Raw genomic sequence first — 25,141 nt, 5'->3', positions numbered from 1 at the left:
ATAACATCTACTTTTCGTCTACTCTCGTCTTATATTCTATTTTTACTCTATATTCCGCTTTATTTTATCGTTATGAAACTTACTTGATTTAATTACACAACACGATGTTAACTTGCTAGAAATCTATTAATACGTTTTGTTTTTTTGTTTTTTTTTTTAATAAATGTGCTAGATCCGAAAGGAGTTTAGCAATTCTTTTCTTACGGACAATTCCAAAAGAAATGATTAAACTTGATCTACGAATAAACGTACTACATGTATCGTTACGGAAAAAATTCTGATCTTTCTCCTTTATTTGTTCTGATTAAAGAAAAATAACACGACATTTACAGCATCGATATTCCTCATGTTTTCGTACATTTAATTAGTTTGTAGAAGGCGACAAATGCGAAGTAGAGAGCAGCTACGTGAAAAGCCGTTTCACGTGTACTTATCCGCGTTGCAAGGACAGATACGAGCCGAAAATAATCAAGGGTAACACCGAGAATATTTCGCATCATAAATCAGGCGATTGGAGGAACGATAAAGATACACTTGAGCACTCTCTGCCAAGGAAATTGATACACGAACCTGAGGGTTCTGATTTGAAATTAAAGAAGCTGTACAGTATCTCTGACCTCGATGAATCGCACAGGAGGTGTCGATACCACTTCGTTTCTGGTAATTTTGTTAACAATTTATTTCACTTAGTTTCCTTAAAAAGATGAACACAACTTGCTGTTGTTGCTTCAATGCTCGCGCGCGGTTAAGGTTTACCGACAAAACTTACCGCAAATTGATAACAAATTGGATACGAATTGCCTGCTGTCAACTGGCGCAGAGAAATGATCTCGTGAAATACGAAATACAGTCAATGTCTCCCTAATTGACGCTCAGGTTGTCCACGAAAATGGACAATTCGGGAAGAGGAAACACGATTGTTCGAGTCTTGCGCCTCGTTTTTATAGTTGTTGAGAATCGGTAAATTATAAAAACGAGACGCAAGACTCAAATTAATCGTATCGCCTTCCAATTAATCACGTTCAAATCATTATTTCGTCGACCTCGTTACCCTACCAGTTTAAATTATTCGCGAATTATCGGCTGTGTCAAAAATATTGCGAACGAACAGTAAATGCATCAAAAAAAGTCGCACGATGCGTGGATGTGGAATTGACGCACAGGTTGTCCACGAAAATGGACAATTCGGGAAGAGGAAACACGATTGTTCGAGTCTTGCGCCTCGTTTTTATAGTTGTTGAGAATCGGTAAATTATAAAAACGAGACGCAAGACTCAAATTAATCGTATCGCCTTCCAATTAATCACGTTCAAATCATTATTTCGTCGACCTCGTTACCCTACCAGTTTAAATTATTCGCGAATTATCGGCTGTGCCAAAAATATTGCGAACGAACAGTAAATGCATCAAAAAAAGTCGCACGATGCGTGGATGTGGAATTGACGCACAGGTTGTCCACGAAAATGGACAATTCGGGAAGAGGAAACACGATTGTTCGAGTCTTGCGTCTCGTTTTTAAAGTTGTTGAGAATCGGTCAATTATAAAAACGAGGCGCAAGACTCGAATTAATCGTATCTCCTCCAATTAATCTGGAATTACGTTCAAATCATTATTTCGTCGGCCTCGTTACCCTACCAGTTTAAATTATTCGCGAATTATCGGCTGTGTCAAAAATATTGCGAACGAACAGTAAATGCATCAAAAAGGTCGCACGATGCGTGGATGTAGCACACGAGTAATGTCTCCCTAATTGACGCTCAGATTGTCCACGAAAATGGACAATTTAGGAAGAGGAGATACGATTATTCGATCCTTGCGGTTCATTTTTATAGTTACGGATTATCAACAACTATAAAAAGCGAGCTGCAAGGCTCGAATGATCGTATCTCCTCTTCCCAAATTGTCCATTTTTGTGCACAACTTGAGCGTCAATTAGAGAGACATTACTGTATCTGGCTTTTGTAAATAACTAACTTTGAACACAAAACTGTTCAGTTATCGCTCTTCAATGACTACAGTAAATTCTCCCCAATTGTTTTTCAGCATACAAATAATAATGAAGACAATGTAGAAAGAGGAGATACGATTATTCGGACCTTGCGGTTTCTTTTTATAGTTGTTGACAATCGATAATTATAAAAACGAGCCGCAAGGCTCTAATAAGCGTATCTCCTCTTCCCAAATTGTCCATTTCTGTGAACAATCCGAGCGTCAATTAGAGAGACATTGCTGTAATCTGTTTTCCGCATAGAAAATAATATTTCTACGAGCTCGATGGAAGATGCCTGGAACAAAAGTCACAGCGAGAATTCCAAAGAAACCGACGGAGCAAGTTATTTGCAACGTATTCGGGATTGTTTGGCTGCTTATCAAGAGTCCAACGGCGTTCCGAACACGGAATATTCATTCGCGACGCTTATCAAAGCATTGGGTCAAGCCACTAGTCAGTCCCTCCTCGCTCTCTTATACGTGATATTGAACATTATACCCGTCGCACAGGTATTGGTAAATAATTATCGATTGATCCATAACTCGCTATAGACCGTACAATTTTTTTAGGTATTCCTTTTCGTGCTACGATTCATTTTGGACGAAATGATCAGCATAAGGGACAGCAAAGACTTTCGGCAGATGATGATCCGAAGCTTCGTATTCTTGACGGAACTGTTCAGCGTGTACATCTGTCTATTTTTTATATTCGGATTTATCATTTTACCAATCGTGCAGGTGGTAATTGGCATAATTGTAGAGATCATGCTCTACTATTAATTTCAATTGCGCCACCGCCGAGTTAAATTCCGAGCGGTCATTGTTACGTGGAATCGGTGCAATCGTGAACTGTTGTAGAGGTATAGGAATTGCTATTCGATTTTTATAGCGTTTTTTGGAGTTTTGTACGTTTTTCTTTTTTTTGTGATATTTATATATATTTATATAATATAATAATAATAATAATATATATATATTATATTATATATTATATTTGTGATATCGTTTATTTTATAGCCGGTTTGTATTAGAGAAAGGATTGTAAATAACAACGAAAGGTTTTCTCGTGTATTTGGTGCAGTTTTATTAAAAAAATGCCGACGTCGCGTTACTTGCAAGTGAATACTCTTCTCTTTTCTTTTTCTTTTTTTTGTATAGGGATGGCGACATCACTCGCAAAATGTGTATCGTGAAACTGCGAGTCTTTTCGATTTTAGCCACGATACTTGCGAACTCATTCGAATAAATAACAATCTGGATGCGTCCAGTCGATCGAACGAAAAACATTGAGGCACATTGTTCAATTAAGATCTCGCGATCGAAGCAGAAAGGTAGACATCTTGTTGCAAGAAACAGGCGAGCAGACGTATAAGAATTGTATAAAAATCTTGTTTACCTCTAACTCGCGGGGAACTGTAATTCTAATGAAATTCGATCTCGCACCGTCGCGCGAATTAATCGAGTATCCCCGGCAACTTCCATCGCATCTCGCCGGTTTGATCGGTTTTCTTGCGGAAAGTTCGAAGTGGGTGCCGTTCGATTCGCGAGCTCTTAGTTGTACGATGCGATGGCACGAAGAAACGAAATAGAGAAAAATTAGTACGTCGCTGGGGGTGTTTCGTTTTATACAATGATCGTGAAGAGGAAGTCGTCTAGTTCCTACGAATAGGGTGAAACCTCAATTCCTGTTGATCGCGACGATTTACACTTTGTACGAGTATCCGAACATTAATCTGACAGTATCGGTGATTCGAAGCGTGCTGTTCAATGCGAAGTGACGAGGGGGTGTGCAAGAACTTTTGTTTCCTCGGGATCGCAGCGGACCAAAATGCAAACGAGAACGCTTTCGCGGCACTACGGATCGTGTCCACAAATGTAGTTACGTCCGCGAGCCTAACAATAAATAAAGTAACCGCGAACAGATAAATAAATAAAAATAAATAACACTGACGCGCAACACATCGAAGCTATTACAATTACAATTATTTATAAATAAATAAATAAATTCTACTCCTGCACATAAATACCGCTACAGTTTATTCAGAAAATATGAATAAAGTATATGTATGTATACTGCACACAGTGTGGCCTTAGATTCTTACGTATATGTGATCGCTATCGGTTACCTGAACTCTTTTATTCGTGAACTACGACAACAGTGTTTGTTTCATTGTGAATATATTTTCTTTGGTGACATTGGTGCACTTAGCCTCGCTATATTTTGATATTGATAAGGTGATAATCAACTTAAATTTAGTACGCAGCGTTAGATAGTATAATTGTAGTATAATATATATGTAGTATAATATAATATAATAAATAATAATATAATTATATAGTATAATAATACACTATATATATAATATACTACTATACTACTATAGATATACTATATACTATACTATATACTAAAATATAATAATATAGTATAATATATCTTTTTGCTGCACGTATGGAAAAGAGAAACAGAATTTAAAACATACTCGTTTGTAAAACCTCGTGATTCACTTGCAAACAAATAGTATCGAACGAAATACAAAAAATGAACTGCTTTAAAGACTATGCAATTGTGACGAGTAGATGTTTTCCTTAGAGTGAAACACCCTCTATAACGATAGTTTTTCATTCTAGTGTGAAGAATAGTACTAGAATCGGATTTTCTCTCTCTCTATATATATATGAGCCGTTTATTTTGAAAGTGGCATAAGTCACTTTACCGTAACGAAAAGTGGTGATTTTTTAATGTTTATACGAAATTATTTATACTGAGAAAAATATCAGTATCCTGAGATAACAAATACAAGTAAATCTTCTCGAAAGTTAGCATACCATATTTTTAAACGTGTTAAAACGCAAACCCTTAAATATATCGACTTAAAAAACAAAGTGACTTGTGCCACTTTCAAAATAAACGGCTCATATAATAAAATCCTAGAAACGTTCTATTTATAATAAATAACAGCGGCGAGTATTTAGTTTACGTTTTTACGGTTTCGGACTACCGAAACGTTCCCAAAACTTTGGGAAACACGAACACGGGACTAGGAGTACCTACTGATACTTCTTTCATCGATTAAAGCTGACGAAGTAAACGTCTATTTACAGATCGTTCAAACGGAACCGAATGTAATTACATTTACGACGTGTTCCCGTGGAAACAGGAGATTTCGTCACCGCGAGAAGCGACATTCTGTTTGCACTTTGAGCCGTTCTGTGTCACGAGGAAAGGAACGGTGATCAATTCGAAGAACACGAAATGTTAATGGACAAAGGCTTAGTAGATCGCTGCTGCAAGAACGACGAAGAGAAGAAGAGCGACGAGATGGGGTGCCTGGGTGTAGCTCGCTGCGCCCCAGCCGCATTCCAGATCAGTTTTCAACATCTCCAGCACCGAAATATTGTTCTTGTTCATACAAAACGACTCCCGGAGATCGTCGTCCCACTCGTTGTTCCAGCAATCGAATTCGTCGTCTTCCTCGTTCCGCTCGAAGTTCTTGAACTCGCTGAAGGTGCTGCAACGATCTTCCTGGTACTGTCTGTGCTTCCTCTGCCATGTCTCCATCCATCTTCATTTGTTCGCCGTCCGGTACAAGTGGACAAACAGAAAATTAAGCTAATACTGGGACACGCGTGTGTGCGAATTGTTGTTCGTATATTTTATGAAAATGTTTCTATGAGAAATTCGTAATCGAACTCTTTTATCCGGGCATGTACAAGGTATTTCAAAAATGGGGAAAGGGGGTTCCCGAGGTCATTTAGAGTAAATTTTTCCTTAGCGAAAATGTAATCCTCGGCTTTGTTTACGAGTTACTGACGAAAAACAGTGAGAGGCGTGCTCTCGGCTGGCGCGGAGCGCCTGAGCCAATGAGAGGCGAGCTCGGCTGACGCGGAGCGGCCGAGCCAGTGAGTCGAGCTCGGCTGGCGCGGAGCGGCCCAGCCAACGAGCGCACGAAGCTCAGTTCCGCTCATTGGCTCGGCCACTCCGCGCCAGCCCAGCTCGCCTTTCACTGGCTCGGCCGCTCCGACGCCAGCCGAGCTCGCCTTTCACTGGCTCGGCCGCTCCGACGCCAACCGAGCTCGCCTCTCACTAGCTCGGCCGCTCCATGCCTATAATAACTCGTAAACGAAGCCGCAGATTGCATTTTCGCTAAGGAAAAAGTAGCAACTTTTGCCTTGAATTGAAGTAATTAAAGTAAGTAATTGAATTGAAGTATCGAATTTGAAGTATCAAATGATCTCAGGAACCCCTCATTTCCGAATTGCAAGACATTTTTCGGACACCCTGTGCTATAATAGAAATCATACGAAATTCAAATAAATCTAATATTGTCATTGTTATAAAACAATATACATTAGTCGTGTTTACGTAATTCTAATGATAAAAGAAAGGTACTTATATGAATTTATCACAGCATTTTAAACATGGAATTTCAAAAAAGCCAGAATTCAATGACAACACGGTTGCGATTACTTAAAAAAAAAAAATCGTACTAATCAATGGCCTTATCTCCATCTGAGCAAATGTGACAGAGATAATTATATTGCATACATGTATTACGAAACTGTAATGTTACGTTTCCGACTTCTTGTCGGATAAAATGAATTGCAAGGATAGTCGTACTCACCCGATGTCGCAGTCGCAGGTGAAGTAGTTTCCTCGGACCGTGAGTCTCAGCAGAAATCGTTTCCCCGGTACTCCCGGCCTATATCCGTCCGATGGATTGTTCAGTGTCCTGATATCGCTGTGATGAACATGAATCGTCACATTTCTGACCCACTCCGCGTTCTCGAACATCTTCTTCGGCACGGTGCTCACGCTGGTATTGTACATACCAAAATGGAGATGAGGACTTCTTATTCCCTGAAGAATTCATCATTTCGTGGAGACCATAGAAACATAACTTTTCCTTTTTTTTTATCTTTAATGTAAAACGACTCATTCGATCATAATTTCTTTCCATTCGCTCGATTCGTTCGCGAGTATACCATTCATTCAAACTGTTCCGAAGACTGTCGATTTCACTGTACGACAAAGACAAACTCTTTTTCTGGGTTCCTATAGCCACTATGAAATTCTTGTAGAGCTTCGCTCCCTGAACAAGAATTCGAAAACCGAATTGTTCCATCAGCCTCAGTTTTTTAAATGAACGAACTTTTGTAAAAACCCAAAATTTTCGACAAAAATGAGGTAGTATAATTTTGACTTCTACGCCATATAATTAAATAAATATTTAAATATATATTTAACGATATGCTTCAAGAAGTTTAACGTTTTGAAAATGATTATTTATTCATGATCGTATTATCGTTATAATTTAAATGATATCTGTATACATGATATACTTATAATTCGAACAAATTCAGAATAAAATGAATATTTTTTGTTCATGATTTTTCTTTTATTATTTCTCCATTTTTAATTTATGATTCACAGTTTGGTGATTATTATCCATAAAAATATGTAAAAGAAGACAGCACATTGAAGTACTAAAAAAAATGGCACGCCCCACAAGCTAAGTGGGTGCCCCATTGCATCCCTCCATCGGTGTTGATTACGCGTAGCTTCGGCCCTGTCGGACAGAGAGAAGCGAGCAGCGAAGCTCATGGCGGCAAAACGTCATATACATGTTGCCGTCGAACATTTTTTCGATCTACTCGAAATGTATATCGTTCCGACACTTTTACCGGGCCGTTTCTTCTTCAGAAATGTCTACAGAATCCGATCCTGGGTAGAGTTTTCGTGCCGAACAAAGAACTTTTCGTAAAAATACAAAAATATCGCGCAGAAACTGCTCACGTCGACACTTTTTTAAACTTTGATATCAATTCATTGCTATTTAGGACCAAAAACAATTAATAAATCGCATGCCACTGTATTCGGGAAACTCTCCTCTATCTTTTAACACCAATTAGAACCTTCTAACGTTCGTACTTTTCATGCAATACCTCATTTTTGTCGAATATTTTGGGCTTTTACAAAAGTTCGTTTATTTAAAAAACTGAGGCTGATGGAGCAATTCGGTTTTCGGATTCTTGTTCAGGGAGCGAAGCTCTACAAGAATTTCACAGTGGCTACAGGAACTGAAAAATCGTGTCGGACAGTGCTTTCGTTCGAGTACGTACACGTAGGATGTCCGCGTTTACGTTCTTCAGAGCCCGGCCGGTCAACGTTATATTGAACAGCTTGTATGGAAACCTTCCTTTCATCTCTTTCTCCAGATCGGTCTCATTTTGTACCTGCAACCGGCGATTATAAGCTTTCCCCGATTTACGGCCGCGAATAAGAAAAAACGATGTTGGACCTACGTCGATGATTAAATGCCGCAGCCCGTGATTGTACTCGAGAATGTTCGGAAAGTTGAAGTTCTTCACGCTGTTGTAAGCAGTTATGTACAGTTTGCGAAGTTTGGTCGCTTTGCAGAGCGCTCCCGACTGCGAACGAAGAAATCGCGAGGACGAACTTTAGATTAAGAAAGTCATCGAAGTCAACGCGAAGTAACGTTGTGCGCCATTCGAGCAAAGATCTTACCTCGAACGTCGACAATGCTAATCGTCGTATGTCGAGCTCCTCGAGGCTGTCGGCGATGCCAAGGAAGCTGGTGTTGGTGACAGCGGTGATGGGATTATCCGCCAGACTGAAGGTTTTCAGTTCCGGTAGGGTGTGTGTGATCAATGGCACCACCGTCAGATCATTGGCGCTTAGGTCCAAGTAGTGCAGGGACGTCAAGTTCGACGACATATCCGGCGATATCGACGCCAGCTCGTTGTACGCTAAGTACAACGTTTGCAGCCGCCGCAGCGGCAAATCCGGCACCTGTGCACGATAGGGATGCGCATGAAGATCCGAAGTTCTGGCGAGGTCATCTAGACGAGACAGTTCGAATACATCGATGTCCATCTATACGTACGCTCAAGAGCGAGATGTTGCTCAAATCTAGATAAAGAAGAGAGTCCTCCAATCCGTGGAAAGTCCTTCCTCGCGACTCCAACAGCAATTGTTTATTGTGGCTCAAGTCGAGATGAGTTAGATAAGGCAGCTCGGAAAACACGCTGTCGTCGAGCCTGACCAATCGATTGTAAGACAGGTCTAACCACGTCAGACTCTGAAACGAGAATTGGATCTGCGATCTTCTGATTTTATGGTTGTCATCTTACCTTAACTAGATCCGTAATTTATTTAGATTAGATTATTAATATTGATGCTTTATTTGAAAGTAATGTAAAATTCGAATGCTATTTAACACTAGATTTACGGAACCCGTCAAAATGACGGATCACTAATTTTTTCATTTACGATTATTCATATCGTAAAGATAGATTTATGAGTTATTTATTCGATTTATATGTTACTTACGGCAAATGTTACGATAACAAAATCAGAATAAACGTCTTATTGTTACTTTTATAAACTAACATAAAACAGCTGTTTTTTGTGCTCCGCAAATCTAGTGTCAAGTACAGTAATTTCTCCCGGAGATGCCGAATTGCGGATTGATGTGAATTTCTCTATGCTAGTCCTACATCCATGTAATTTATTGCTACGTCGATGCTAAGGGTCGACGGAGTCAGTCAAGCGTATAATACAGCGTCATTTGGCCTCCGAATTGCCTTCGAATCGTGGCAAAAAGTTAGAAATAATGAAGTTAAGCATCGTTTTTATTCTAGCATCACTATGTGTTCGTATTAGGTCTACCGAAAAATTCTGTCCGATAGTGTCACTTCAAGTTTCAATCCATATGCACATGTTGATTTGAGACGTATATGACTATCTCTCTTTATCATTGCATTTACACACATGTACTCTCCTAAATAAACTGAAACAAAGATGTCTCGTGTCATTATTAAGCGAGACGCGATCGTGAAAACATGGCTACCGATGATAATGCCAGACCACATGCTGCTTTGGCGACTCGTCAGAAAATCGCAGAGCTAGGCTGGGAAATTCTGTCGCATCCACCGTACTCCCCAGACCTAGCACCCTCCGATCATCACTTGTTTCTCTCTTTGCAAAACTTTTTACAGGAAAAAAATTCAAAACTGAAGCTGATGTCAACCAAGCGCTAGTTGAGTTCTTCGCCTCTAAAAATAAATCATTTTTTAAAAATGGCATTTACAAGTTGCCATCACGCTGGCAAGAAGTCATAAGTAACGATGGAAAGTATATTCTACAATAAATATTATTAAATGTATGAAAATTGTGTTATATATCAATTCAAAAACGGACAGAACTTTCCGGTAGACCTAATACATAGGTGGGACACATATGTCCCGATTGACTCCGAAGAATTAAAAGGTTCAAGATCCGTTTCAAGGACCGTTATTTTATGTTCACCGTTCGCGTAACAGAAAGTACTAAAAATTGCTCGAGCTAACTATTCTCGCAGAAACGATCATTTTTTTCACTTTGCTCGCGTAGTAAGTATATTCTACAATAAATATTATTAAATGTATGAAAATTGTGTTATATTTCAATTCAAAAACGGACAGAACTTTCCGGTAGACCTAATATTAATGTACACCGACATGCTGGCCGCTGCTTTTTTTTGCCGACTGCCACGAGTCTCTATAAAAACGAGCCGCGGGGCTCGAAAAATCGCGACTTAGTATTCGCGGACATCTCTGGGAGAAATTATTGCGGCCGTAACGAGATAGTACTGTGGGAGACTTACTCGCAGTCTGAATATAGCATCCGTGGTATGAACCCCGGCCAAAGTATTCCAAGACATATCCAGCATAGACAGACTGGCAGCAGAAGAGATCGACATGGACTTGATAGGCAGTCTCATGAACTGATTATGCGAAAGGTCCAAACTCTCTATGTTTGCGTCGGAGAATATGTTATCCGGAAGCGTTCTCAGTTTATTATGCGATAGATCGACGATTCTTAGTTTCTTCAGAGGCCTGAGCGCTTCCGAGGGGATCTCCATGATATTGTTCCACGATAATCTCAATACTTGAATGTTTTTCGTATTTCTGAAACAGTCGAAATCGATTTCGATCAGCTCGTTGTGGCTCAGATCGAGCCACTGCAGATGCGGCATGTTCCCGAAGATGCCTTGCGTGACGTTCATCAGTTGGTTGTGGGACAGATAGAGATGCGTCAGCGAGTATTCCACAGGCTTGAAATAATACTTCATTATGTCCGAGATGTTGTTGTAGCTGAAATCAAGGACCTTGATGTTCGATTGTATCGAGCCGCCGACTGTAATCAGATGAAGGGATAATAAAATCGTTAGTGTCACTTTGATGTAGCGCAGTTTCTTTTGAAGGACTTATTCACATTATAGGATTACTATCTCGAACCTTAAATAAGGTTTTAACCGTTTGGCTGCTGACGTATTTTTTCATAATAAGAAGAGCGACATAAGAAGAGCGCGATAGCGTTCCTGAGCACAGTCAAACGGTTAAATAAGGTTCGCTAGCAACATAATTCCTTTAACGTTCGGTATGCTTTGTACGTGAATGAGTAAATTGTAATTACGTCTGAAAGTAGTTACTGAAAAGTCGTTGAAAGAACCTTGGCTGAACCGTTAGACAGCGCATTGTATATGTAGTTCGCTATGGAAAGATTCTAACGAACAATTTGTTAAAAAATTCGTTTCAAACAATTTCCGTGAAACTGAAACCCTTCTTACTTTCGCCGAAGCGATAATAAAGAAGAAAATAGGAGGGGTGTATCGAAATCTCTGTTGCTAGGAAATTTAACAAGTAAAAAACATTCCATTTATTATTGCCAATATAGAGATAATTCTCGCTGTTTTCGTCATAGGGTGCGATATAAAATCGCGCACGAATTAGCTTCCGTAGAAAGAGCTCTTGTGACATAACAGATACAATATGTGAAGTTTTATAGTTTTATAGTGACAAATATTTTACGTTTTATGTTTCGATATTGAATGTAGCAACAAATAATTCGTGCCGCTACTACCGTAAAGGACAATGTAAATTCCGGCACGAATTTTCTACTCTCTTTAATCGGTCAAAATAATCCGCAGATGGCAAAACGCTGAACCAATAATTTGAGCGTTTTGTCACAATGTTTAATGGCGTTGCGGTTTTAATATTTTCAAGAGCAGTTGATTCGTGCCGGATTTCACATTATATGTTACGACGAAAGCGGCATGAATCATCTGTTCTGTGTGATTGCAATGATAAATTAGCATTTTTATGTATGACAGGGGTGCGGATATATATATATATATAAATATATATAATATATAATAATATAATATATATATATATAATAATATAATATATATATATAATATTCTCAAAATATTGTATTGACCCCTGAATTGGCAAATTTCTTACTATTTTCTGCACACATAATTTCCATAGGGTAAGCATCATTTGTAACTGCAATAAATATTCTATTTTCTTTATATTTGTATGTTCGTAGCATCAGACTCAATCAACAGTATTATACAAAGAGGATGTCATGTCGCAATGAAACTTAATTCTCTAGACATTTCTAAAACATGAACATTTATATTATGTTTTATATTACGTTAATGCATATAATGTCGCCTTTCAGGTCAGACAAATTCCGAATGTTTTCAGTAACGTTTTCAAGCAACGCATAAAAGACGAACGTAACAATTCATAATAATGCACGAAAAATGCATCGACCGAGCTCAAATAAATAAATCAATTGTTGCTAAACTGTTCGAATACATTTACAGGGAGGAAAACGACGTTATCTTTTTCCATTTTCTTTCTCATTGTTTAATAACAGTACTACGCAGCACAAATCTATCCAAAATCAATACGAAGACATTTTGAAACGGTGACCTAGTTACGTATGTCTGTCATCGGACTTCAACCGATGCTATAAGCCTTGCACCTTGCACTACAAGATAAAGTCTAAATACAACAGCATATTGTTTCTGCTTGAATCAAAACGTTCGCAACGTTCCGGATTTTTGTACACGGATAGTATAAATTGATCTTAACCCCTTGCGCTCGAGTGGTGACTCCGAGGCACCACTAAAAAATGTTTATATCACATTCCAAAATAATTCTTACGTCAAGAAAATTTAGATTTGAAAAATTGTTAAAACTATAACTGTTGTATACGTCACAAGACTCAATTTCACACGCATAAAATGCGCTGTCATATAAAATAGGGACAGCGTAGGTCCGAAAAATCATTTTAGATTTACAGTTAAAATGGCTTCGAGTGCAAAGGGTTAATATATTATAATAAGGGTTAATTATTATAATAATCAATGGTCTCTGCGAAGAAGGCTTTACATCGCACTTGCTGCAATTTGTATAGAGTCGTGGCGACAGACCAAACCACCACTAAAATTTGTTACATCACGTTTTAAGATAATTTTTATATTAACAAAGTTTGAATTTAAAAAATTGTTAAGAGCATAGCCGTTGCGCGAGTCCCAAGAATCAATTTCATATGCATAGAATGCATTTTATCGTATAAAATAAAAAATACAACAAAATACAGAAAATACAGAAAAATGATTTTATATTTACAGTTAAAATAGCTTCGAGTGCAAAGGGTTAAGACACGAGCGTTAGGGATCATGCATCGTGCATTCATGGTCTCGGGGAACGAGGTTTCAGAAAGAGTTCATGCTCGCGTGACACATTGCGTCAGCGAAGCACGGGAAGATCAGCAGACGAGACCGTTCAGATTTGTAACTGCGAGGGGTTTCATCGACTTTTCGTTTAGCAGATTTAAGAAAATCTGTTTACGAACGTTAAGCGAGGTTTGCCCAAAGCATTTAATAAGAGACTTACTCGTGGTCGCCGGCGTGAACGTGGTGCTATTGATCCAGAGTTTCGGGATCTCGTTGTGGCTCGCGTTCACTTTGAACGTCGACAGTGTTCCTACCTGATCGAACGAGGCAAAATCGAACTCGGTCAGGTCGTTGTAAGCGAGATCCAGGAACTTCAGATCCGGAAGATTCTGGAACGCGATTAATTTGAAACGATGAAATCTTCGTTGCTCTTTCGTTCATTGTTACCGAGCTTGAAGTGATTCTAAAATTACAGGATACAGTAATGTCTCCCTTACTGACGCTCAGATTGTGCACAAAAATGGACAATTTTGGAAGAGGAGACACGACTATTCGAGCCTTGCAGCTCGTTTTTATAGTTGTTGACAATCGATAGCCATGAAAAACGAGCCACAAGGCTCGAACAATCGTGTCTCTTCTTCCCAAATTGTCCATTTTCGTGTACAATCTGAGCGTCAGTAAGGGAGACATTACTGTACTTATTATACGTTTCTAAAGTTCTAGCTATTCGATATAACGGTCGATTACCATGTTTATAAATAATAATATTTTTCAGTGAAACGTTAAGGAGATCCAGTTAAAAATATGCATCAATTGCAAGGAATAGAAACGAAGTAGCAAGTTCATATTTCTCCAAAACCATCTTGATAAATTAAAAATAATACATTGGCATTTCAAATTGTTTTTAATCTTTATGCTATTTTAAATTGTAATTGCTAAATTTTTTCACACAAGTGCATGAAATTCACAGTCTATTAATTACGCTACTTACAGAATGAATCAATTAATTAGACTACTTACGCTACTTACAGCTAGGTACAGTAATGTCTCCCTTACTGACGCTCAGGTTGTGCACAAAAATGGACAATTTGGGAAGAGGAGATACGATTGTTCGAGCCTTGCAGCTCGTTTTTATAGTTGTTGACAATCGATAGCCATGAAAAACGAGCCACAAGGCTGGAACAATCGTATCTCCTTTTCCGAAATTGTCCATTTTTGTGAACAATCTGAGCGTCAATTAGGGAGACATTACTGTAGTACACGAGGCTTTGTTTTTTAGAAAACGTTGACACGATGCAATCGCATCTATCGCACTATCGTTTCCTAAATCGCAAAGCTGATTAATTCAGCTCCCATGCGTTATCATTGAAATTGTAATTTCACAGTTGCTTCGCCGTGACATTAATAATCAATTCATTGTCCGCGTTGGGAATATCGATCTCGATTTAACACTAAACCTACCAAGCAATAATACTAACTGGCATATACCGCTTCACAAAAGTGAGAAGACCGAATTTATTTAGAATTTATTATAAATTATTTAATTATTTAATTATTAATATTATAATTATTTAATTATTAATTTTTAATTTATTAATTATTTATTTATTTATTATAAAACTTGCTCCAACAATATAACTTATTCAACCGTTTTCCACGAAAGAGTCTCGGAACTTTGCAGAATTGCAAAATAAGAAAGCGGTCACTTTGACCGCGGTAGGTTTAGTGTTCATAGAAATAGAAACTGGAATATTACCTGGAAAGCCTCGTCGGTGATGTCCTTTATCTTGTTCCCCCGTAAATTAATATACTTCAGCAGCTTCATGTTCATGAACCCCCGTCTCTCTATTCTCTCCACGGCGTTGTCCTCTAAATTAATCGTTATCAATCGCGGCAGATCGACGAACGTGTGTGTTTGAATCGTCTTGATTTTGTTGAACGCGAAATTCACGTCTTCGAGAGTCGAGTGTATGTCACCCTGGGCACGCGAGTACCATTTATTTTATAGTGGATAAACAACGGTGCAGGTCCGACGAAGAATCGCCAGTGAACTTACCTGGAACGTTCCTTTTTTGATGCTGTCGATTTCGTTGTCCTGCAACTCGATCCGCTTGATCCTCTTCATGAAATGGAACGACGTGTCCGGCATGCTTTTGATCTTGTTGTTGCTAAAGTCGAGGTGTTGCAGATTCGTCAGGAATTTGAAGGGCGCGTTTGGTAGCTCGGAGAAGGACGAAGCCAAACCGTGCGACATCCTCAACGTCAGAAGCGAATGACTTGCCTGAAATATACAAGTATAATATCATGTACTAAATCGGAAAAGGAACTCGAGAATCTTCGAAATAATTTAACCTAAAATAAATTCCATAAATTACGTAACCGTGGATCGCTAAAACTTAATTTAAATTGAAAAATTGATGAAAAGACTCCTCAGTTGCGAATTGGAAATTTAAATTGAAAAATTGATGAAAAGACTCCTCAGTTGCGAATTGGACATTTAAATTGAAGAATTGATGAAAAGACTCCTCAGTTGCGAATTGGAAATTTAAATTGAAGAATTGATGAAAAGACTCCTCAGTTGCGAATTGGAAATTTAAATTGAAAAATTGATGGAAAGACTCCTCAGTTGCGAATTGGAAATTTAAATTGAAAAATTGATGAAAAGACTCCTCAGTTGCGAATTGGAAATTTAAATTGAAAAATTGATGGGAAGACTCCTCAGTTGCGAATTGGAAATTTAAATTGAAGAATTGATGAAAAGACTCCTCAGTTGCGAATTGGAAATTTAAATTGAAAAATTGATGAGAAGACTCCTCAGTTGCGAATTGGAAATTTAAATTGAAAAATTGATGGAAAGACTCCTCAGTTGCGAATTGGAAATTTAAATTGAAAAATTGATGGAAAGACTCCTCAGTTGCGAATTGGAAATTTAAATTGAAAAATTGATGAAAAGACTCCTCAGTTGCGAATTGGAAATTTAAATTGAAAAATTGATGAAAAGACTCCTCAGTTGCGAATTGGAAATTTGAAAAATCTATGAAATAATTGCCAATTGATGTTAACACTTGTCACATCTAATTACAGATATTCAAATCCGTCCGAACGAGCGATGCACAATGTTTGAATTGTTGCGACTGATTCGTCGAACTTCAAACTGCAGAGCCAATGATAAGGAAGCAAGATAAAAACGATGATAGGGTATATTCGTAGATTTTTAGGTCAAGTATTCATTAGTCGGAAGACTTCTACATAGAAGCCCGTTTTATTCGGGTTCTAAGCGACTATCATGGCCTCTGTGTGTATCGTTCGAATCTAGTTTAATTAAATATTAGGCCCAATTACTAATTCTTATTGATCGCGGGTATTGGGGTCTTGTAGGGTTGCCTCTTCGAAACGGTACAAATTTCGTGTCATTGATACCGGATTATCTCGTTGAGAATGTTGATCCACTGAACAATTGGGACAGCTTCGCTCTGCACATTTGTGCACAGATTATACCATTTTGTACGAACAACGTGTACAGAATAGAAGCATTTCGCGTTGAAAAGAATCCCATTTTAGAAATCTATTCCGTGCATATAGCGTATGCCAGACTGCAAAATTCTGATTTTACTTAAGCCTCGTAGACCTAATTCCTCGAAAATCAAGGTCTTAAACAATTCACGCCACTGAACAAATGGGACGGCTTCAACAACGTGAACAGAATAGAATCATATTGCGTTGAAAAAGATTCCATTTTAGAAATCTATTCCGTGCACCGAACAGCACTCGGCATGTAGCGTATGCCAGACTGCAAAATTCTGATTTTACTTAAGCCTCGGAGACCTAATTCCTCGACAATCGAAGTCTTGAACAATTCACGCCACTAAACAAATGGGACGGCTTTGTTGTGCACATTTGTGCACAGATTATACCATTTTGTACGAACAACGTGTACAGAATAGAATCATTTCGCGTTGAAAAGAATTCCATTTTAGAAATCTATTCCGTGCACCGAACAGCACTCGGCATATAGCGTATGCCAGACTGCAAAATTCTGATTTTACTTAAGCCTCGGAGACCTAATTCCTCGAAAATCAAGGTCTTGTCCCAGATAATTCAGCTTTGTTACAAAAAACTGAAGCATTTGTATGTAAGAAGATTAATATATTTAACACCAGTTAAATACACACTTCATTTTGTTATTCGAATTACGAAAGTGTATTTATTCAAATTTCAATAATCGACGCTCAGATTGTGCACAAAAATGGACAATTTGGGAAGAGGAGATACGATTGTTCGAGTCTCGCGGCTCGTTTTTATAATTACCGATTATCAAGAATTATAAAAAACGAGCAGCGAGACTCGAATAATCGTCCATAATCGTTCAATAATCGTTCCAAATTGTTCACTTTTGTAAACAATTTGAGCATCGATTAGAGAGAATTTACTGTAAATGGTACGAGCAGTAAACAACGTACCTTTAATAATTAATAATTATATTTTTAATAATTGTAAAACGAAAGGTCCGGAATGACTAATTTTGACTGGTTCGACGATCGCAGTGTCGATCCCGGAGATTCTGATCAATATGAACGATTAAATGTACTCACCTCTGAAAATGCCTCGTTCTCGATCGAGGTAATAGAGTTTTCCGAGAAGTCCATATACTTGATCCCACGAACGTGCATAAAAGCGTGGCTCTTGATAGTGTTCAGGTTGCTGTTCACGATACGCAGCTCCTTGATATCCATTCCGTACTCCATGAAATCCTCCGGGGACAATGTCGACTGCGGCATCTTCGAGATCGACAAGAAACGCATGTTCCGCATCTGTCGCAGATCCTGCAGAGACACCACAGTGTTCTCTATGCCGCTCAGGTCCAGATTATATAAAGAATATTGGAAACCATTGAAGACCTCAGCTATCGACAGAAACCAGAACAAGCTATTTAACTCGCTGAGAAAGAATATGGAAGCGATCGTTATCCCTCGTCCCTTCCCGATCTTAGCAGCTCGATTTTTCCTTTAAAAAAAAGGACGTTTCCTTTACGCTAAAACATTGACTTTACAACGGAGCGATTTAATTTTACAACAGGGTAATGTTTAAGTCGCCTCATTGAAAATGAGGAGATCGAAACGAGATGAAACAAAGTTGGGACAAGATCGATATTATAACGGAAAGATATAATTTTATTGTAGACGAATTTCTGAATCGTTCCATTGAAAATGGGAGATCGAAGCGAAACGGAACGAAACTGGAGCAACAGAGGATTTGTTTGCGTTCAAAGAAATCTCGAAATAGAGATTTATGTATCGTCCGCGTATTTGTCCGCGCTGTTTTGCAAATAATGACGACGCGCGGAGTGGATTGTTCTTCGAAGAGCAGGAAAAAAGAGTGAGAGGCGAGAGGAAAAAATATGAGAGACGAACGAGGAATTAAAGGAGCAAAGAATGCGAGCACGAGTAAAAACAAATTGGTTATTTTACCAGGCTGAATAGTCTGGATCTTGTTCTCCCGGAAGATTAGGGTTCGAAGAAAATCGTATTCCTGGAATATAGGACTTGGCAGGGTGGTGATGTTGTTTCCAGACAGATCCAACAACTCCAGGGATGACTCCAGGCCAACGAAATTCAGCGAACTTACTTCCATGAGGTCGCAATCGCAGAAGTAAAGTTCCCGTATCTTGGAATCACGGAATGTTCCCTCCTGGAAGAGCAAGTCTCATGTTTGATCATTTCTACGAACGATTTATTTTATTTATTTTTTGATCTATTGCACTTTCCGATGCTGTTTTCTAGTTAATTTGTATTTATAACATCGGACGAGAGAGAACTGTGCACAGCAAGTATTTGAACTAATTTGAAGATGGACGTATATTTGAAAAGCAAAATATTTTTCCCACGAGCTACTTGCTGCGACAGATATAGATCATTCATTTATCAATTCATTTATTAAACTTGATTTCACACGAGGAGAAAATTGCGTTCAAAATGAAACGCGCTTTCGAATAACACACACTTTACTAAAGTTCGGACGGCTTGAAACCGTTCACGGTTAATTTAGCATAACCATGGCACAGACAGGTTTATTGAAAGTTCAACTCCGCGCCCACGAAGATTTTTAAAAATATTAAAAACTTTCTCTTCGGCCATCTATATTGCGTACCGAAGTTTCGAACGCTGTGGAACGAAGCTGTGCCGATCTTGTGCTACGTAAACAATTAAATAATCTGTGCGAAGCTACAAGAACTAGATACAATAAGTTTGATGTTACAGTAACGTCTCCCTAATTGACGCTCGGATTGTCCAGAAAAATGGACAATTTGGGAAGAGGGGATACGATTATTCGTGTCTCGCGATTCATTTTTATAGTTACGAAGTGTCAACAACTATAAAAAAAAACGAGCTAGAAGGCTCTAATAATCGTACTTTCTCTTCCCTAATTGTCCACTTTTCTGGACAATCCGAGCGTCAATTAGGGAGACATTACTGTATTAACATGCAGACATTCGTCCTAAAATTGTTATAATTATTATAATTTAATTTATTATTATAATTATAATTATTATAAATTATAACATATAATTATATATTAATTATATATTATATATATAATATATAATAATAATAATATATATAATATATAATTATAATTATTATAAATTTATTATTATAAATATTATTTAATTTATTATTATAATTTATAATAATAAGTGTTATAATAATAATTTATCGAAATATCCGAAGAGCCCACCTCTACTATGCTCAAAGGATTGCCGTCGAGATAAGTCTTGTTGACTTTGTAAAAATGCTGAAAGTCTCTAGGCATCAGTATCTCGATCTGATTGTAGTCGAGCCGCAGCGTGTCCAAGGACATCTGCAGTCCCCTGATCTCGGGCTCCTGTTGCGTGTTCAGCATCCTCGATATCCTGTTGAAGCTCAGATCGAGGACCTTCATCTGCTTCAGCGCCGACAGTTGTGAATACGGGATGTGTGTCAGTTGATTGCCGTTCAGGTAAAGATAAACCAGGTGGGCCATGCCGTCCCTGAACACCGAAGGATCGATTTCTTTCAGGTTATTGTCCCGCAGATCCAGCATGTCCAAGTATGTGAGACCGGCGAACGCGTCCGCCGGAAGTCGATCGATCGCATTGCGCCCGAGGTGCAGCTTCTGCAGAGAATTCTCCAGACCGCGCCAATTGTCAGCGGCTATTTTCGATATCTTGTTGCCTGTTCGGGAAACACGAATTTATGGAATATGGAATGAAATATAAGGATGTCCTCGTTCGCGTCGATTCTTCCTCGTATCTTCCCTTTCCCGTCCTCGCGATTTCGTCGATTCGACGGGCTGCCGTTTCTCGCGAAATAATAACCAGGCAAGTCAGAAACCATGCGAATCGACCGTAAAGTAATTATTCGAAGCGTTAGATATACAGGGTGTCCCAACAATGTCTCGCAATCCAAAAGTAGGGGATTCCTGAGGTGATTTGAAGCAACTTTTTCCTTAGCGAAAATGCAATACGCGGCTTCGTTTACGCGTTATTAACGAAAAACAGTGACCAATCGGAGGCGAGATCATTTGGCGCGAGACGGCCGAGCCAATGAGCGGAACTGGGCACCGTGCACTCGTTGGCTGGGCCGCCGCGCGCCAGCCGAGCTCGCCTCTTATTGGTAAGCGTTTTTCGTTAATAACTCATAAACGAAACCTCGGAGAAAATTTTCGCAAAGGAAAAAGTTGCTTCGAATGACCTCAGGAACCTCCCATTTCCGGATTGCGAGACATTTTCGGGACACCCTGTATGTACAGTAATGTCTCCCTTACTGACGCTCAGGTTGTCCACAAAAATGGACAATTTTGGAAGAGAAGATACGATTGTTCGAGCCTTGTTGCTCGTTTTTTTATGCTTATCGATTGTCAACGACTATAAAAACGAGTCGCAAGGTTCGAATAATCGTATCTCCTCTTCCCAAACTGGCCATTTCTGTACACAACCTGAGCGTCAGTAAGGGAGACATTATTTTCGAGCAGATCGAATCGAACAGAACGATTCGATAAAAATGCAGTAGAAAAATCTGGGCGATGTCTCGAATCGATTGTACCTTCTGATATTTGGAAAGGTGAGAAATCGATATTGTTGATCGACGAAAGGGAATTTTCAAGTTTAGACTCGCGGTTGAATTGCCTCTTCGTGGTCGGTCGTGCCCGGGAACAATGTCGAAGATATCGGAAAAAGAAGTATACCTGTGAGATCCAGAAGTTGTAACTTTTGCAAATGCCTGAACGATCTGCTGGGTACTCTCTCGAGGCGATTGTAGGGTAATTCGAGCTCCCATAACGATCTCTCAAGCCCTAGGAAAGCTTCGTCCGGGATGTCGGCCAGGGGATTATGCTTGATCCGTAGGCTGTATAGGCCTGAGAGATAGAGAAATGGCAAGTAGTATGAAAATGGCACTATCGTATATCGTTTACCAATAACCTAAGGCGATGACGCAATTACTCGCGACGGCTGGTCGATGGCCTTTAACCCTTGCACCCTCTATATGTATATCATTATACCGAAGGATAAACGAAACTTGGGGCCATGCGCACGTGACTCGACGATGAATTGACTTATTTTTTTAATGCTCTTTTTAGGAAAATATTATAAATTATACCGATCGTAAGTCGATCGAGTGCAGGTGCAACTTGCCTCCGTACCTGTGTTCATGAGAAATTGCGGCTGCAGGAACATCAGGCCATTGTTCTCTAACTGAAGCATGAACACCTTCGAAGAGTTGATCGGCTGGGGTATCCGCGGCATTGGCACGTCGTAACAGGTGACTATGCCGAGATCGGGGATTGCTTTCGAACAGGTGCAAAGGGGGTTAAAGAAGCACGGCGGATACTGTACGGGCAGCTCGTGCATCCGGACGACGGACGCCCACATCATCAACAACAGAGTGACGAAGACAAGAACGTAACCCACTTTCACCATTATTAACAAATTCTGTGGATCAGTCGGTGTTTATTATTCATTAATGGTTGGTTGTTATTCGGATCGGATTTACGCTTTGTTAATGTTTAAGGCAATTCTAAACGGCGAACACGTGTTCTTAGAATCTTGTTTTGTTGATCGGAGTCTTATCGAACGCCTGTATTTTCAAGCTAACACGTTCACTGCCGAACTAACATCTCGAAAGAATGTTACAGAATCGAATAATTTAGTTGACGAAACCACAAATGAAAACTAAAAACTCAACGCAGCGGTTACTCTGCGGTCGGTCTGCTTAGGTCCTGGAAATTAAAATGAACTTTTGAAAATGAAGTTACAAATTAATTTTTAAAGGTGTTAAAAATTATAATAATAAATAATAATATAATAATTATAATATTATAATTATTATTTATAATAATATGTTAATAATAATAATAATAATAAATAATAATATAATAATTATAATATTACAATTATTATTTATAATTTTTAAGGAATATATTAGAAATTAAGCTTTAAAAAAAGATGTGAAAGAAAAACTTTTATAAAAGCCTGCCGCTATTTTATATTATAATATCGTTAAAAATGTGGTTCGCGGTGAAATCATTGAATTTCGAATACGATTTTGAACGATCGAAGAGATATTTTCACCGTTCCTTTGATGTTACTTTTACGTTTTTAATTGTTCAACTGAGAAACAATTTCTCTATGAAAATGAGCTCAAACTTGCGTGCTACGAATGGTATGCCGACGGTAAGCCAATTATCCGCCGCCATCTTGTAATTTTCCCGGTACACGTGTTAGAACATTATGGAAAGTTCGTTCATCTTGCGCTATGTTTCGTTGCATCTTTATAATTGAAAAAATGTACAACTCGATTAATTTTTCTATCGACGAATCACTGCCAATGTGTTACGAATGGACTGCGAATCTTTATGCAAAATAAAAAGTTTCGATGTTGACCGTAGGAAACAGAAGTTAGATAAAAATGTATTTCTTCATTTAATCAACGATAATACTTAATGCAACGAATAACGGTATTCTTAAATTATTTTAAAGCGTTTATATTCATTTTTGCTATAAATGCGTAAAATCCGTTGAAATGGAATTAATTAATTCTTTAAATATGCTATTGAAAATCAATGTGGCGCAGGTGTATTTAAATGATGATTAATTATAGATTTTATCACAGGGATTGTAATATGATGTGTGATTTAAACGGTTCGATAAAGGCGAGGATTGTTAGTAGACACTGCTCGACACCGAATTCTGTACAAAAACGGGCCCCCGTAACGGCGTTTACTGAAATTCGTAACATTATTCATCGGTCGGGTGAAAGTATCGATCCGATTTTGAATTAAATTTCTGAATTATTCTAATTTAGATTATATTGATCACAACACTACCAGATCACTTTTCAATATTGCTACACTTCTTCGATATTTATACGTGATGTTACGTTTAATTTAGGATATAAGCGAACTCTGTGCTCGGTTCTATCGATTCCTCCGAATTGTTTAAAAGAGATAATAATTCGCAAACTGAGCAACTAACACGGTAGGTTGTGCAAAGATAATTAAATAGAACAATATGCGGGAACTCGACACCATAGCGGTTTGTTAAGATTCTCCTTGAACACACCGCGGCTCAAATAAACATGCAACGTTGATTAACATTCGGCATTAATTATCGATATACAACGATCAATGAAACTCAATGCGTCACACATTCTTTTTTTATTTTCTCTAAAAATCCAATGTATTACTTCTTCACTATCCTTTGCACATCCACAATGTTAACGATCGTCAGTCTCATTTACCATATTTTCTCATGGAGCGAAAGAGCACGTATCAATTGGAGCTAGCGATCATGCGACCGTCGCGGTTCGATCGCGATGATCGCACTGAGGGATCTTCGAACCAAGTGGCCGCTGGTAGCCTGTATAATAGGGCTTCGGGAGTGCCGGGCAGTTTCGGTGCTTCTCTTTACCCAATTATAAGGACGATATTCCATTAGGCAACGAATAGAAAATAGACGGGAGAATCATTAGCGAATGCTCATTTTGTCGATTTAGTTTATTAAGAAGTCTATTCAGGCGATAATGATGTCGAGACGGTGTGGTGTGCGACACAAAAGTTTTCGTGATTTCGATCAATTGTGTACATTAATTAATCCCACATCATGGCTGTCGTCAACGTGAATCGATACGAAAATTATGGATCATTTACCTGTGAACTAAATATATTTTAGATGTTTATCCATTGTCTACTTTAGAAATTACAAATATTTTGTGATGTTTAAGTGTTATGGATATACGTCGATGGTTAAGGGGTTGAAAGGTGATATAATTTAACCCTTTGCGCTCGAATGGTGACTCTGAGACAGCACTAAAATTTGTTATATTACGCTTTAAGATAACTTTTATACTAAAAAAAGTTTAGTTTTAAAAAATTGTTAAAAGTGTAACCGCGCGTTGTGCGATTTTTTTTTTTTTTTTTAATAATATATATAATAATTATAATATATAATAGAATTATAATATAATATAAATAGAATATATAATATATATAATAGAATTATAATATAATATAAATATAATATAATATATATAATAGAATTATAATATAATATAAATAGAATATAAAATAGAAATAC

At 38.3% G+C, this 25,141-nt stretch overlaps 3 protein-coding genes across 4 annotated transcripts in view; 2 read left to right on the top strand and 1 right to left on the bottom strand.

Moving 5' to 3' along the window:
* The window catches only part of LOC117222989 (tyrosine-protein kinase CSK), a 117,581-nt gene that overhangs the window by 9,128 nt on the left and 83,312 nt on the right, over positions 1 to 25,141 (top strand). The gene's annotated exons all lie outside the window — the stretch shown is intronic.
* Positions 92 to 3,061, top strand: LOC117222994 (uncharacterized). The gene is made up of 3 exons (XM_033475076.2): positions 92 to 660; positions 2,253 to 2,500; positions 2,561 to 3,061. Exons 2-3 carry the CDS (start codon positions 2,276 to 2,278, stop codon positions 2,768 to 2,770), a joined length of 435 nt encoding a protein of 144 aa, XP_033330967.2. The 5' UTR covers positions 92 to 660; positions 2,253 to 2,275; the 3' UTR covers positions 2,771 to 3,061.
* Positions 3,050 to 24,414, bottom strand: chp (leucine rich repeat containing G protein-coupled receptor chaoptin). Of its 2 annotated transcripts, none has more exons than XM_076520806.1 (16): positions 24,306 to 24,414; positions 22,210 to 22,785; positions 21,754 to 21,924; positions 20,266 to 20,741; positions 18,999 to 19,218; positions 18,123 to 18,433; positions 15,587 to 15,811; positions 15,287 to 15,508; positions 13,751 to 13,919; positions 10,660 to 11,192; positions 8,899 to 9,093; positions 8,520 to 8,804; positions 8,297 to 8,422; positions 8,114 to 8,227; positions 6,616 to 6,851; positions 3,050 to 5,556 (listed from the first exon to the last, which is right to left on the bottom strand). In XM_076520806.1, the coding sequence occupies exons 2-16, from the start codon at positions 22,484 to 22,486 to the stop codon at positions 5,265 to 5,267; spliced, it is 3,852 nt and encodes a 1,283-aa protein (XP_076376921.1). In that variant the 5' UTR covers positions 22,487 to 22,785; positions 24,306 to 24,414; the 3' UTR covers positions 3,050 to 5,264. The 2 variants fall into 2 exon arrangements, with proteins under 2 accessions (XP_076376921.1, XP_076376920.1); XM_076520805.1 differs by having other exon boundaries at positions 22,210 to 22,498.

The sequence above is a fragment of the Megalopta genalis genome, chromosome 4, assembly GCF_051020955.1.
Source record: "Megalopta genalis isolate 19385.01 chromosome 4, iyMegGena1_principal, whole genome shotgun sequence".
Taxonomy (NCBI): Eukaryota; Metazoa; Arthropoda; class Insecta; order Hymenoptera; family Halictidae; genus Megalopta; species Megalopta genalis.
Note: the sequence above shows the minus strand (reverse complement) of the source record. Positions and strands in the feature narration are given on the sequence as shown.